Genomic DNA, 14,553 nt, shown 5'->3' with positions numbered 1-14,553 from the left:
TCTAGGTTCTGGGGTGTGAGCTACCCGGCTTCGGCTGGAGACCGGTTGCCTCTGTCCTAGTATGCAAAAGCCAGTTCTTTCCGGGCGGGGAGTCATATCCTCAGGAAGCCGAGCCATTCCGTCCAACTACTTGCCCCAAACGGGGAGCAGGCCGTGGTCACCTGCCTAGGAAGCTCTGAAGATCCGGCCACGCTGTCCCTCTCAGAAAGACAGTTTTCCCCAGCCGGCTGGAAAGATTCCTGGCTATCCACTCCTCTGGGGTATCTGAGGACAGCAGCTACGCCAGGCGTGCCGGATAGACCAGTGAAGAGCACCCCCACCTGACCTCCTGTCCCCGCGCGGACCCAGACTCGGCGGCGCACATTCCCCCCGATGGTGGGGGGGACGGCGCAGTCACGCGCGCATCTCACTTGCGCTCACAAGCGCGCAAGGCTCACGCTCTGCGCCCCGCACACCTGCGCTCCGCCCCTTGGTCCCGGGCGGGCAAGGAGAGAAGGCATTTGGGAACCCAGGGTGGCTGCGGAGGCGCCTCCCTTCTCCATTCCCCAGGGCTGGAATTGTCCGGAGCCTGTCGCGGCTCCCAACCAGTCCGCATCCCCCTCCATCCTTCCCTCCCCCCGCCTGCCGCGGCACCGGTATCCGCAGCCACAGCCCGGAGCCGGTGAGGCGGCGTAGGGGGGAGGGGGAGGAAGCAAGGGATGAGCGCCGGGAGGGCGACGGGGGCCCTGAGCCGGACTAGGACGCCCCTGGAGCGGGAACCCGAGCCGGAGCCGGAACCAGAACCAAACCACCGGTACCGGGTGGGCCAGGTGGTCGGGGTGGGAGGAACCTAAAGGGAGAGGAGGGATTCGGAAAACCAGGGAGAGGAGGGGGCTACAGAAGGCCTGGCTCAGGCCAGCGCGGAGGAGGTGCGGACGCTGACTCAGGCGCGTTGTCTGCGCCGGCCGCCTAAGAATTTCGTCCCATTTCGTTCTGCAGTGTCCTTGGGAGGGACGGAACCGCGGGACGAGCTAAAAAGGGGGAATGGTCTAGGCGTCGGGGATGTGGGACCCCGGTCGTGGCAGAGAACTTGTACAGCCAGGGTCTGGCCTGCAGCCTCGGGCGGTCTTGGCCTACCAGCACCCCTGGCCCGGATAGCTCCCTGGTTGGGTAGTGGGTGGGGCCATGCCTCCCAGGCATGTATGTTTCAGATCCTGAGGACCCCATTTGTAACCCTCCCTCATCCCCAGCTGCAGCCCCCTAAACCCAGGAGGCGCCCTGGCCCGCGCTCGCCCCCCAGGGCCTCATGTCGGAACCACAGCCTGACCTGGAGCCGCCCCAACATGGTCTGTACATGCTCTTCCTGCTTGTGCTGGTCTTCTTCCTTATGGGCCTAGTAGGCTTCATGATCTGCCACGTGCTCAAGAAGAAAGGCTACCGCTGCCGCACGTCTAGGGGCTCGGAGCCTGACGACACCCAGCTCCAGCCGCGTGAGTGGAGCCTAGAAACCTGGCTCAGTCACCTTTCTCTCCTATCCCTTTCCCCACATCTCTTTCTGCCTCTCTGGCTGAAAGACCCAGGTCAATTCCTGATCAAGCCTGAAGGAAGCCTAATGATGCATTCTCGAGTCAGCAAGTAGGGTGACACCACCCTGAAAGCAATGCTAGAGAAAGCAGCATGGGCAGGAAGGGCTCACTGATGGAAGTATTAGGCTCCTATTTCCTACCCCATCTTTTCTGGCCCCTGAAATAATAAGGTCCAGCACAGTGGCAAATAGGTAAATGGATATGCCTTGAGAATTAGCCATGGGGGCCATCAGGTCATGTTCCCCCAAAGCTGACTCATTTTCCATTTCCTTGCCAACCTCTTTCATCCTTCAGCTGAGGATGATGACGTGAATGAGGACACAGTAGAGAGGATTGTTCGCTGCATCATCCAAAATGAAGGTGGGTGTAGGCTGACCCATGGCTCCCTCCCACCCCGACTCTTGCCCTGACCTCCCCCTCCACTGACTCCCTCTTTTCCTTCTCCCCTCAGCCAATGCTGAGGCCTTGAAGGAGATGCTGGGGGACAGTGAAGGAGAAGGGACAGTGCAGCTCTCCAGGTGAGCTGGAAACAAGGGCCAGCATGACTTAGCTTGCCTTGGAGAGTACCCTCTCTTCCAGCACAGTCACTTTTCCCAGTATCATTGTGTGTTTGGGGTTGGGGGAGGGCAAGCTGGCTTACTTATAGGAAAAAATAATTTTTATAGAAATCCTAAGTCTTTCAAACCATGTCTCCCATCTAGATATCATCAAGCCTAACAATATTCACCTATAGTGCCACTTTTTATTTAAGCTTTGCTCTCTTTTTAGCAAACAGGGCCAGAAGGAAAAATACAGTCATTCACAACTTAATATTAAATTTATTAAACAGATAAAATAATGTTGGGACCTGGAAAAAGTGGGGCTTTTGGGAGTTTGAAAAGCATGCTGAAAGAATTGGAGGAAATGAAACAAGAAGGGAAATAGAAATATCATTTCTGCTCCCTCCTCCCTACTGTCCAGCGTGGATGCCACCTCCAGCATACAGGATGGAGCTCCCTCCCATCATCACACAGTGCATCTGGGCTCTGCAGCCCCGTGCATCCACTGCAGCCGCAGCAAGAGGCCCCCACTTGTTCGTCAGGGAAGGTCCAAGGAAGGAAAAAGCCGCCCCCGACCTGGAGAGACCACCGTGTTCTCTGTGGGCAGGTGGGGACACAGTGCTCCAGGAAAAAGGAGGTTGAGGTGGGGACCCCAATGATCAGGAACCGGACCCCAAAGTTGCCCTAGCTCTTTCCTGCTGGACTGGAAGCTGCAGCAGGGTTCCACAATCTGAGAAGACCTCTTCTATCCTAGGCCAGAGGGTAGTGGCCATAAAACCTAGAATGTCTGTGGTCAGAGGGGAATGCCAGGCAGCCTCTGAGTTGTCCTAAGCCACAGTGTTCTCTCCCCTCCCAGGTTCCGGGTGACACACATTGAGAAGCGTTATGGGCTGCATGAGCATCGTGATGGTTCCCCCACGGACAGAAGCTGGGGCTCTGGTGGGGGGCAGGACCCAGGGGGTGGTCAGGGATCTGGAGGAAGGCCACCCAGGACAGGGATGCCTGTCATTGAGAGGCTGCCCCCTGAGGAGCCACAGCCCCAGTCACTAGCCAGGCCCCCAGTGCAGAATGGAAGACTCAAGGACAGCAGTCTAGTCCCTTGTGGACTTGAGGGGAACCCTGGAGCCTCTGCAGAATCAACACTGGGGGCCAGAGGGAGGATCCTGAGCCCAAGCCCAAGGCTGCCCAGTCAAGAGGCAAATGGACAGCCAAGCAAACCAGACTCCTCAGATCACCAGGTATGAAGACATGGCCAGGGCTGCACATGGCTCAGTTTTATTGCCCGCTACTCCGGACAGCAGTGATATGAACCACCCTCATTCCCACTGTTGATGTCTCCCCTTTCTCTCAGGTGTCTCCACCACAGGGAGCAGGGGGTATGTGAGGTGAGTCTGACTGAGTCCCAAATCAGATAATCTTGTCCTTCCACCCTCTACCTAAACTACTTAGCCCATCATCTCCCTGAGACCCCAGGTTAACTCATCATTTCCCTGAACCCCAGGCTAAGCCTCTGCTACAAATTCCTTGGCTGGTGGTGGGGAATGGGTATGTGCTCCAGACAATAGGGAGGGTCCTGCAGCCCCTGGAGAAAAGCCAGGACAGGGCTTAAACAGGAAGCAACTCTGTTCCCCTTCCTTTTCTCCAAGCCTCATTCTTCATTGTGCTGATGGACTACCAGCTGGCAGGGCCAAAAGTGAGTGGGCAGGAAGGCCCTCCCCTTCACTGGACAGCACTGGCCCCCAGTTGAGGGACCAGATCTACTTTCACCTGGAGTTGCACGGTCTTAGTCTGGGGGACTTTGGGAAAAGTTCTTCCACTCCTGGACCCTCAGTTTCTTCCTCTTCCCCTACCTGCCAACAGGCTGCCTGGCCTGCCTTCCCCAACACCTCGCTCCACATGATGGAGCGTGGCAGCTGGGACCAGGTCCCTGCCCTTGGTGGGGCCCAAAAGCAATAGCACCTTAGGCTCCCTGCCCTCTTGGCAAAAGAGGTCCAGGCCCTGGCTTGGCCTTCATGCCCTTTATTCACTGTCAATAAATCCGCTCAGACCATTACAGCTGCTTTGCATACTGGCTCCTTCTGACTCCCAAGGCTAGCTCCTCTCCCAGCTCCAACCCCAGTGACCCTGGCATCTAAAGTGGGGTGGGCTACAGAGCCAGGGTGGAGACCAGATAGATCAGAGCCAGTCAAGACTTTGGGGAAGTAATTCAGCCCCAGAGATTTCAGGGTATTTCATCACCTTAGAGATGGGATGATGGCAGACAAAGGGGTAGTACAACCCTAAAGGCGGCAGGAGGACAATTGGAAAAATGGATTTTTTTCCCCAAAAATTGGGAGGGGGGAAGTTTCTAAACCTGGAGGTAAGAGTGGACGTAGGAAAGATTCTAGCTTTTGGCTGTGTGGCTGTGGATCATTGAGGGGAGGTCTCTGACAGCATGGAGATAGGGCAACAGCATCACTTGGGGGCACTGATACCCGGGCTTCAGGTGAGGGAATCTGGGTGGCCAGGATCTGGGGCTTTAGCCGGTGGGGGAGGTGGTGGACGCATCTGTGGGGAACAAACAGTTAGTTCTCCAGAGTCCTCTCTTGGTGGTATTCCTGTCCATGCCCTCAGTCTAGTAGACAACACAGAACCAGTTGAAATGATCCCTGTGCACATAGTCTCCTCCAAGGCAGAGCCCCTTACCGGCCTAAGTCGAGGTGCCATCAAGTCTAGGGGTCCAGGGCTATCCAGGGCTTTATCTGGAAACAAGAAGCACAGTCAGTCTTCAGGCTTTGTTCAATGCTACATCTCTAGCACTTAGGACAATGGCACTCTGTAAGTATTTGCTGAATTAATGAATAGTCACCAACCTGAGCTATAAAATCAATGCATTAATTCATCCATCCTCAACAAACACTTATTGGGAAGGTGCTATATAATCATATCTGGTCAAGGGACCAAAGAATGGAAGGTGGGATACATGGCTCTGCCCACCTCCCAGTGGCTCTCAGGAACCCGGTAATGAAACACGAACAAACACAATGAATATGTGAGTGTGAAGTCATTCAAGGTGAACCAGAGGTATTAGAGATGGCAATGACTTCAGGGAATCAGGGAGAGTGACTGAGTATTAAGTTCCAGAAGGTTTTAGAAAGGTGAGCATTCCAAGAGGGAAAAAGGAAAGGGTGGGGGGAGGCTGGAGTTGTAGCTCAGTGATAGAACACTTGCCTAGTATGCACAAAGGCCTGGAATTGATCCCCAAACACCACAAAAAAGAAAAAAATGTCAAGAGGAGTAAGGATGACAGCAAAGTTAGGTATTTACAGGGTTCGAGACAACTAAGAACAAAGGCATTCTGGAAGAACACAGTAAGAGAATATGGCTTATTTTGAAAAATAACAATAGTAATAAAATAGCTACTATTCACATGTTTATTATGTGCCAAGAACAATGCTATATACTCTACATTTTTTCTAACTCTAAACAATTTAATAAAGTAGTACCTGTCTCTTCACTTTTTAAAGCACATAAACCAAGTACCAGACAATTTAAACATCCCACCTCAAGTTACACACTAGGAAGTGACACAGCAAGGTTTGAACCAGGTCAGCCTGGCTCCAAAGCCATGCTCTTCTCCTCATCAAACCCCAGTGGACTTTACTGGAAGGTGTGTGTACTGAGGGCACACAGAGGAGTGGAGTAAAACCTCCTTGTCATTTCTTTCCAGAGCTCTCAATTCCCTCTACTCACCTCCAGGCAGGACAGGTGCAGAGGGTCCATCCAAGGCACAGGTGGGTGCAGGTGGGGAGAAACTGGGAGGAGAAGGAGATGGCAGTGTCTGGAGGTAGGGCGGGCATAGAGTTATTCCTGGCATTGAGAAGGCTTCACCAGTTATTCCTCTTATCCCACTTTCAATTCCTGTTCTCTCACTTCCCAATACAGAAAATGGCCAAATGCTCATATCTAGGTAGGGGTTATAACTGATATCTATTTCAATAGTCAGTGCGTACTGAATGCTTACTTTGTCTCAGGTATTCTGCTAGTACTGCACATACCTTATTTCATTCTATCCTCACCACCCCATAAGATAGGGGTAGTTATAACATATGACTCATGTTAGAAGTGAGATTCATATTGGGCCATTTGTCAAAGTTCACAGAGTTAGTGGCATAGTGCTGGCTAGAACCCAGGTCTCTTAACTCCCAATTATGATCTTCATGCTGTCTTATGGCAATAAGCATCAAAATTTAAACTTTTCCAGTGTGCCATAGTGGTAAGGGCTTTACATTTATTATCTCTAGTCATGATAGTGAGCCTGCTAACGCAGGTATTATTATCTCCATTTTACACATGCAGAAACCAGCTTAGAGAGGTTAAGTCATTGTCTAAGGTCATGCAATAGAAGAGTTGAATCTAAAGTCCTCCAAACTCCTATGAAGTTTGCCTTAATTTCCCTTTTCTCTCTCTGCCCAGCCAAAGGAGATGGGAAGGCCCAAACCACCACAGGAGGTAAAACTGGGGAGAAGCTGGGGCATTAAAATGAATATGGGCCTTCCTGGAGTGAGAGGATCAACCCAGAGGTAGCTGGGATCCAAGGAGACTGAATCCTCACCTGTTCAGGGTCACAGAGTTCAGGTGGCCCTGGAGGGCCAAGCAGCTCCTCCACCAGCAGGGAGGGGAAGACCCCAACATGGCCTCCAAATTCTCCCCTCCAGAAGCCATCATCCACTCCATCTTGGGCCCGAGGTAGCAGGCGGATGAGTGCCCCTTCTGGGAAGCTCAGTTCTTCTTCACTCTGTCCAGTGTAGCTATATAGTGCACGGGCAAGGAATGCTGTAGAAGCCCAGGAGAGACGGTGAGAGAAGGAAATGGGTGGCAGTACCCTAGGACCATGACAACCCAGGATCAAAACCACCCAATAATTCATATCCATATTCAGGATCCCTAGGCCAGATTCAGCCTTTCCTACCTGTGGGCTCTACACCCGAGGGATTGTCACTGTCACGGCCACTCTCAGGAAGGGAAAGATCCAGGAAGTTGAGATACCGCTCAGGCACAAAGCCTACCTCGCCATGTTGGTTCCGAGCCTGCTCACCCAGCAATGTGAATAGGTATCAGATTTACCTAGGCAGTCAATGGCCCTGGCTCTCCTCCACTTTGGTTTCTAGCTTACCTGGGTAGATACTTGCAGGATAAAAAGAAGTCTTCCCACTACCCCCAACCCAAGATCAGAACCCAGGGTCCCATACATACCTTGACCCATTCATCAGCATCTCCCTCCTCTATGACCTCCAGCCACTCACCCTCCGTGATGGTCAGCTCATCCTCATGCCCTGCCTAAGCCCCACAAGGAAGGATTCAGGATTTGGCTGTCTTTTATGGTTACGCATATGAAGTCCCCATTCCCATTCATACCTGATAGCCAAATACCACATGTGCGGGGCAGGGGAAGGGCCTGGTGGCTAGGGCTGGTGGGGCAGGCTCCTCAAAGAGCTCCCCTGCCTCTTCACATTCATCAAAGTCAGAAAGCTCAGCATCTTCAGCCTAGAGAAGGGCAGAGGTAGACATCATTATGGGGCCCCTTCTCCATCCTACCTCTAAAGGACACCTAGGATCTTCCTGAAGGTGGTACTCCTGAACCAATCACCATACCTCACAACCAAAATCACCACAGAGCAGGATGATACTACATAATTGCAGAGTTACAGCAACTGAGTGGTTAAAGTATCCCCAGTACATGTTAACTATATACATTGTTTCACTTAATCATCATAATTTGCATAACTATTAACCTCTTTTTTTTTCTTCTTTCTTTCTTTATTGTAAACAAATGGGGTACAACTTGTTTCTCTGTACATGAAGTAGAGGCATACCATTTGTGTAATCATACACTGACATGGGGTAATGGTGTTTGATTCATTCTATTATTTTTTCCTTCCCCCCACCTTCCCCCTCTTTTTATTTTAAGAAACTGAGGCTCAGAAAAGTTAAGTCACTTTCTAAGATTACACAGCTCGGAAGTAGAGTGGCTGATATTCAAACCATTTACTCCCAGAACCTGAGTTTTTTGTTTGGTTTGGTTTGGTTTGGTTCGATACTGGGATTAAATCCAGGAATACTTTACTACTGAGTTATATTCTCAGCCCTTTTTATTTTTTATTTTGAGGTAGGCTTTTACTGTTGCTGAGGCTGGCCTCAAACTTGTGATTCTCCTGTCTCAACCTCCTGAGCCGGGATTACAGGTGTGCTCCACTGTGCCTGGCTAGACCCTGAGTTTTTTGAGGGGAGGTACTAGGGCTTGAACTCAGGGGCACTCAACCACTGAGCCACATCCCCACTCCTTTTTTTGTATTTTATTTAGAGACAGGGTCTTACTGAGTTGCTTAGCACCTCGCTTTTGCTGAGGCTAGCTTTGAACTCTTGATCCTTCTGCCTCAGCCTCCCGAGCCACTGGGATTACAGGCATATGCCACAGTACCTGGGAGAACCTGAGTTCTTAACCATCATTTTATACTCCTAATAAAAGTTTATTGAGGACTCTCTAGGCCAGAAATCCTGCGAAGACATATAAATGATCTCATTTAAGCCACACAATGGCCTTCTGAGTTAAGTACTGCTGTCATCCAGTTTACAGGGCCTGCCTTCCACTGGGGAGCTTTATCCTCCTGAGTATGTGTGGCTTGAATTGGGGAGAAGCTCACCGTTGGGGAGAGGTCCCTCTGGGACAGCCGAGCCTCACTGAGCCGTCGCTCTTGTTCCACCTCATCCTGGGCCTGGGTCATGGCTGGCTTCAGCCAGTGCTGCACATCCAGGCCAGCCCCCTGCAGCAGGGCCAGCCGAGCAGCCCCCTTCACCTGGCTCACCTGGCACGATGTGGAAGGGAATTAGTGGAGCCTGGCCAATTACATCTGCCCTCTGCCACCTTACTTCCCCCCTGCCCCGCATCAGAAAGAGGAATGGAGGGGGTGTTGCTGAGGAATAGAACCTTAATGTCTCTAAGCCTAGGGCTGTGCCTCACCTGTGCCCGACGAATGCTCTCCCTTACTTCCTGTAGTCGCTGTTCTATGCCTGGGGCCTCACGCTCTGGAGCCTGCTGCCGTCTTTGCTCGAGTCGCTGCAGCACCTGGTGAGGAAGAAGGGTGGGTGGCAATACTGTGGGCCATAACTTACTCTGGGCCTGGTACCCTGCTAGTTGCATCACTTGCATTATGTCATTTAATCTTCCCTATAAGGTGGGTGCTATTATTGGCCCCACTGTAGTGATGAGGAAACTATAATCCAGAGAGGTGAAGTCATTCCCTTACCCAGGATTACAGAATTCAGAAGCAACAGAAGAGAATTTGAACCCAGGTCAGCCTCAATCCAAAAACTGCTCTTAATTACTGAGTCATATTGTTATGTTAAAGTGCCTTTCCTTCCCATCCTGTCTGTAGTCCCATGATACCCCCAATGTCTCCATGATCCCCATCTTCAGCAATTCTTGCCCACCCCACAACACCTGCACCCCCACCTCACCCAATGCCCATGGTGCTGGATCTTGTAGTCTCGGGCGGCTCGGCTTGTCCAGCGCTGGATCTCTTTCTCTAGGCCACTCTCCCCAGCGGTACCTCCTGCTCCCCTCTCAAGGGCACACACCTGAATGGAACAGGGGTTGATGGGAGAAAGATCTGAGGTCATCCTTCTTCCCAGTTTCCTCCTTTTACCTCTCTTTACCTTAGACTCCAAGGATAAGAACAAAGGTGGGAGCACATGTCTGAATCACAGGAACACAGGATCACAGGAATAGGATCCAAGTGAGGGACAGGGGGAAGAAAGTAGAAGTGAAGTGATTGAATGGTGGAACGAGGTGTGTTTGTATGTCCTGGTAAGAGGGAAATGAACTGGTGTTCTGAGTTAAGAGTCACTGAGTTAGTACTAGGACAAGAATAATAGGACAGGAGACCTAAACCACTTATATTTGGCTTGGTTTCAACCAGCAGGGAAGTCTCACCTGATCGGCCCCTGCTGGCTGAAACTGCTGAGGTGGGGTTGGGGAAAAGACTCCAGACTCCTGAAGAAACAGCTTTACATCCTGCTCCCAGTTTACCTGGGGGTGGGAAAAGACATGGTGGCCCACTCACTGGACCCCCCTCCAACCCTGTCCCCAGCACCTCTTAGAAGGAGAAGGACAAGGTAAGAAGAAAAGGGGCACATATGCAATGTGGAGGTCTTTATTGAGAGAGAAGCATTAAAAGGACCTCAAAGGGAGCTCCCACAGTCCCTAACTCTCACCTGGGAGGTTGCCTGCCCTCCAAGGCGGGCATGTTCCAAGGCTACCTCTGCAGCTTCCAGCTCAGCACGGCTCAGTAAGTTCAGAGGGTCCCTCAAGTGTTCTGACAACTCACTGACCAAGGCCTGGAGAGAACCCCAAGACACTTTTCTCTCAGGCCTCAACAACAGAGCAAGTTCACTGTCCAAGTATGGGTGGGGGATGGACATGAGGGATGGGAAAGAGAGGAGTAAGGCATTATTACTGCTTCTAATTATAGGCCCTCATATATGTATACCACTACTTATCAATTTCTTTGTGTGGTATTAGGTATTAAACCCTAAACAATGTGTCCACCCTCTGCCTCCTTATTTTCCCCTCCCCATCAGAAAGAGGAGTAGAGGGGATGATGTCTGAGAAGACAGGATGTCAGTGGCTATGCTAGGCCAGTACTCTACCACTGAGCTATACCCACAGCTCCACTTAACAGTTTGAAAACCACTTTCACATCCATTCTCTTCCTTGAACCTCACTGGTGTTATAAGGTAGGCAGAAGTATGGCTAACCCTGATGAGAAATAGGAGGTTCAAAGGAGTTAAGCGTCCTATATGATATCATGCAGCCAGAAGCCAAGTATATATTTTCTACCCACTATAAGCAGACTAGGTCCCTGGCACCAGCCAGCCTCATGGGGAGTGGAAGCACAGGAATTCTCCTCACTTCCTGAGGGGTAGGGGTAATTTGGGTAAGGACTGGCCTTGAGCAGAGCTGGCAGTTCCTCCTGGTAGTAGTGGTCAAGGTGGGCATTGGTAGCCACCAAGTTGAGCAGGTACTCATTGCGGGCTGCTCGCAGTTGCTGAGAGTACTGGGCTGATTGGGCAGACAGCTAGGAGGGGAAAACGGGTGTCAACAGAGAGCCCTGGATTCAAAGCCAATCCAGAACCCAGATCCAGACTGAATTCTTACATTATTGAAGATTTACTGCATGCCTGATATTATACTAAAAATTTTACATACAACTCCTGCTCAAACTCCTGCTCTAGTGGCTTCTATATACATCAAAAATAAAATCCAAACTTCTCTATGGTGGTCTACTGGGTCCAACATGAATTGACCCCTGTAACCTCTCTGACCTCTTTTCAAGTGCTCTCCCCTTACAGGGTTCCAGCACACTGGCCTTCTCTCAATTTCTTAAGCCTACAAAGGAACTCCTCTCAGTTCCTTGAGCCTACCTCAGGACCTTTCCATTCACCATTCCCTCTCTCTGGGATGTTCTTTCCTTAGATCTTTCATGGCTGGCCCCATCTTGACACTCAGGCCACTTGTTCAAAGAGGCCTTCTCTCTAAATCACACTTCTTTTTTACCCTTCAATATAACACCTTGTTTTATTTCCATCTTCATCGGATTATTTGTTTATATATTCTGTCTCCCTCAACCAGGCTGTGAGGGCAATAACTCCACTGGTCACATTGCGCATTGCATCCCTAAGGGGTAGAATAGTGCCTAATGCACAGAATAAATACATATTAAAGGAGTCATAAAGAAAGATATTATTTCCATTGTGCAGATGAAGAAAATGAGGCTCAGAGAAATAAGTAAGTTAACCTTGGTCAACTACTTAAGAAATAGGGGAGCCTGGATTCAACCAGGCTCTGATACTTATGACATTAGATTCCAAACCACTCAGCCCTCTGCCCCCACTCAGGCCCTAATCCCCCAGACCTTAGCACTTAGTTTCTGGAGACTGGTCCGAGAATGGAAGATCCCATGGTCACTTCGGTTCAGCCTGCGCAAGTAAAGGAGAGGAATAGGTATCAGGCCCAGCTTTGAAGCCTTGACTCTACCCCATACCTCCCCATACCCTGACTTTGGGCCGACCTGGCCTGGACATCAGCTGCTTTCTCCTGTGCCAAGGCCCATACACGCTCCCGCTGCCCATACAACTTCCGACTTCGGCTCAGTTCCCGGACAGACTGCAGCACCTCTGCCTGCGCCCTCTGCAGACTCTCTGTTCCCTAGTGGCATGGACACAGAAAATCTTGACCCAGACTACCTCCAGTGCCAAGCCAACTCTTCCTTCACCCCATCCACTGAGCCATACCTTCCTAAGCACCTGCTCCTTGGCACTCCGCCCTGTGCCCCCCGCTAGGTCACGGTATCGATCAGACGCCTGGAGCCGGGTTTGGCCCCCAGCCACGGTGGCATCCAGCAAGCAGCGCCAGGCACCAAACACTGTCCTGCCCCTCCCCAGAGAAGGTCTGTGTTGAAGAGGGGAGCACTCCACAGCTTCATCAGACCCCCCATCAACACCATGAGAGACAGAGTACTTTCCTTCCCCCACTTGTCTGGGAGCCCATCAATCGATCAGCCCATTAGCTCAGCCACAGGATCACTCCTGCCCCACCGCCCCCACCCACAGTGTCCTTGCTGGGTCAGCTCCTCTCCTGCTGCTGTGTCAGCTCTACCTGCAGCTCACATGCCCTCCCCACCCCACTAGGCCTTCATCCCCACAGGTCTCTAAGGCTAAGCTCCCCATCACATTTTGGCCCCTTTGGCCCTCCCCCTCCATTAGACCCACCTGCTGTCCATCTCCCCACTGCGTTGCCCTTCCCTCTTCAGGAATGGCCCAGCCAGTTTCTGGAGTGCCTGGTAAGAAAGCCATCACAGGCCCAGTTCTTTGGAAGACCCACCCCAACTGGGAAAATACAGGACCAGAGTATAACAATACTATTCTTGGATATATAATATGTGCCACTTGCTTTGCCAAATGCCTTACATTCATTATCTTATTTAATCCTTACAATAACCCTGCACAAAGGTAGGGTATTATTATTCCCATTTTACAGAGAAGAAAACTGAGTCCAAAAATGTAAAGTAACTTGTCCAAGGTCACACAAATAGTAAATAGCACATGAGAGATTTGACACAAGTCTTCCTGACTCTAGGCATTTGTTCTTGACCACAGTAAGGGAGGGACATTTCTGGTGGTGTAAAGGAGGCTAAAACAAGAGGGAAGGTCCATAGAAGAGTCCCATACCTGCCCATACTCTCGTTCAATGGCTGCCCTCTGCTTGCTGTAAGATCTGTGGAGATTGAGGGTATGATGAGGGTAATTGTTTGGTCCTGTTTTACCACTCTCAATCCTCTCCTCAACCAGGGCAGTAGAAAGAGGGGAGCCATCCCCATAGTGTGACTAGACCCAGAGGGAATGGGACAGAAAAGACAGAGTCCTTGAGATCACCTCGGGCAGCTGCAACACAGGACAGCCTCATTGCTCAGAGCCCCAGGATCCTCCCCACTCCTGGAGAACCATCTGTGGGCTTGGAGGTGAGGACTGATGGGGCCTGAGTACGATGTTCGCCAGCTTTCCAACAGGTCTGGAAGAGGGAGGGGATTCTGCCCTAAGCTTGATTGGGGACCATGGGGAGAGTGATGTGGAGTTAAAGGGTTTGAAAGAGGGTCTCTGTTTATCTCCTATGTCTGGAAACACAGGCCTAGGGTGAGGGCCCTGAATGGGTAGCTGGACAGCTCCTAGACCCTCCCTCTCTCCCGTAACCGGGAGATATATGTTGTGGGAGGAGAGGTATGCGCTATAGCAAAGCTGAGGGTAAGTGAAAATGAGGGGTCAAGGGCTACCTGATGTCCTCCAGCAGATCAGCCTCCTTCTGTTGCCGGGTCTGAAGGATGCTCAGCTGCTCCAGGAAGCGAAGCTTCACCTCTTGGGCGGGCTTAACCTGTAGGATTGAGGGGAGATTTAAGACCCCAGGCGTGGGGACCTAAAAAACATTTCGCACAGGGAGAGGTGAGGGGGCGGGGCCGGGGAGGGGCTGAACTGTTTCCTCGGTTGCTTCAGGGCTGGGTTCTGACCCCTTCCCGCTCCCGGTCTTTTACCCCGGGTCAGTTACCCCCTGGGGTCCCTCCGCTCCCCCAAACCGCCAGGAGTCCCCATTCCCAGGCCAATCTCACTTTTCGGGGCGGCGGCTGCATCTCTGCTCTGGTCAAGGCAGCCAGCGACTCGACTCCGGAACTCGACAAAGACCCGCCCCCGGTGAGGCCCCGCCCCAGGCCTGGCCCGGCTCCGCCCTCGCTCCGCCTACGCCTTGTCCGGCTGCGCGCCTCGCGCGGAAGCTTGTGGGGGCCGCGGAGGAACTGAAAACCTCTGTTATTGCTGCGAATACCCCGGAAGGGTCGGGGCCGCTGGGCGGACGCTGCGTCCGC

At 51.8% G+C, this 14,553-nt stretch overlaps 2 protein-coding genes across 3 annotated transcripts; one reads left to right on the top strand and one right to left on the bottom strand.

Annotated features, from left to right (window-relative positions):
* The first annotated feature begins 12 nt into the window (after positions 1–12).
* Positions 13–4,159, top strand: RELL2 (RELT like 2). Of its 2 annotated transcripts, none has more exons than XM_079144392.1 (8): positions 13–793; positions 1,230–1,469; positions 1,860–1,925; positions 2,017–2,083; positions 2,526–2,711; positions 2,961–3,342; positions 3,456–3,489; positions 3,751–4,159. In XM_079144392.1, exons 2-7 carry the CDS (start codon positions 1,286–1,288, stop codon positions 3,486–3,488), a joined length of 918 nt encoding a protein of 305 aa, XP_079000518.1. In that variant the 5' UTR covers positions 13–793; positions 1,230–1,285; the 3' UTR covers position 3,489; positions 3,751–4,159. The 2 variants fall into 2 exon arrangements, with proteins under 2 accessions (XP_079000518.1, XP_079000519.1); XM_079144393.1 differs by having other exon boundaries at positions 13–800.
* Positions 4,160–4,294: 135 nt separating this feature from the next.
* FCHSD1 (FCH and double SH3 domains 1) lies at positions 4,295–14,412 on the bottom strand. Its single transcript, XM_079144400.1, has 20 exons — positions 14,302–14,412; positions 13,972–14,069; positions 13,373–13,418; positions 12,914–12,981; positions 12,437–12,572; positions 12,214–12,350; positions 12,058–12,121; positions 11,092–11,220; positions 10,358–10,480; positions 10,077–10,172; positions 9,602–9,721; positions 9,105–9,209; positions 8,788–8,949; positions 7,502–7,630; positions 7,340–7,423; positions 7,056–7,173; positions 6,699–6,919; positions 5,837–5,924; positions 4,790–4,845; positions 4,295–4,651 (listed from the first exon to the last, which is right to left on the bottom strand). Exons 1-20 carry the CDS (start codon positions 14,320–14,322, stop codon positions 4,586–4,588), a joined length of 2,067 nt encoding a protein of 688 aa, XP_079000526.1. The 5' UTR covers positions 14,323–14,412; the 3' UTR covers positions 4,295–4,585.
* Between the last annotated feature and the right edge of the window lie 141 nt (positions 14,413–14,553).

Source organism: Sciurus vulgaris (assembly GCF_902686455.1).
Source record: "Sciurus vulgaris genome assembly, chromosome: 6".
Lineage (NCBI taxonomy): Eukaryota > Metazoa > Chordata > Mammalia > Rodentia > Sciuridae > Sciurus > Sciurus vulgaris.
Note: the sequence above shows the minus strand (reverse complement) of the source record. Positions and strands in the feature narration are given on the sequence as shown.

What these genes read in the sequence shown, in the direction of transcription:
- RELL2 (XM_079144392.1), top strand. Translation starts at nt 1,286, where the DNA reads ATGTCGGAACCACAGCCTGACCTGGAGCCGCCCCAACATGGTCTGTAC. An exon ending in ACCGTGTTCTCTGTGGGCAG is followed by an intron (nt 2,712 to 2,960) that starts GTGGGGACACAG and finishes CTCCCCTCCCAG; the next exon opens with GTTCCGGGTGACACACATTG. An exon ending in CAGACTCCTCAGATCACCAG is followed by an intron (nt 3,343 to 3,455) that starts GTATGAAGACAT and finishes CCTTTCTCTCAG; the next exon opens with GTGTCTCCACCACAGGGAGC.
- FCHSD1 (XM_079144400.1), bottom strand. Translation starts at nt 14,322, where the DNA reads ATGCAGCCGCCGCCCCGAAAA. An exon ending in AGGAGCAGGTGCTTAGGAAG is followed by an intron (nt 12,351 to 12,436) that starts GTATGGCTCAGT and finishes CCATGCCACTAG; the next exon opens with GGAACAGAGAGTCTGCAGAG. An exon ending in AGAGGGACCTCTCCCCAACG is followed by an intron (nt 7,631 to 8,787) that starts GTGAGCTTCTCC and finishes GCCCTTCTCTAG; the next exon opens with GCTGAAGATGCTGAGCTTTC.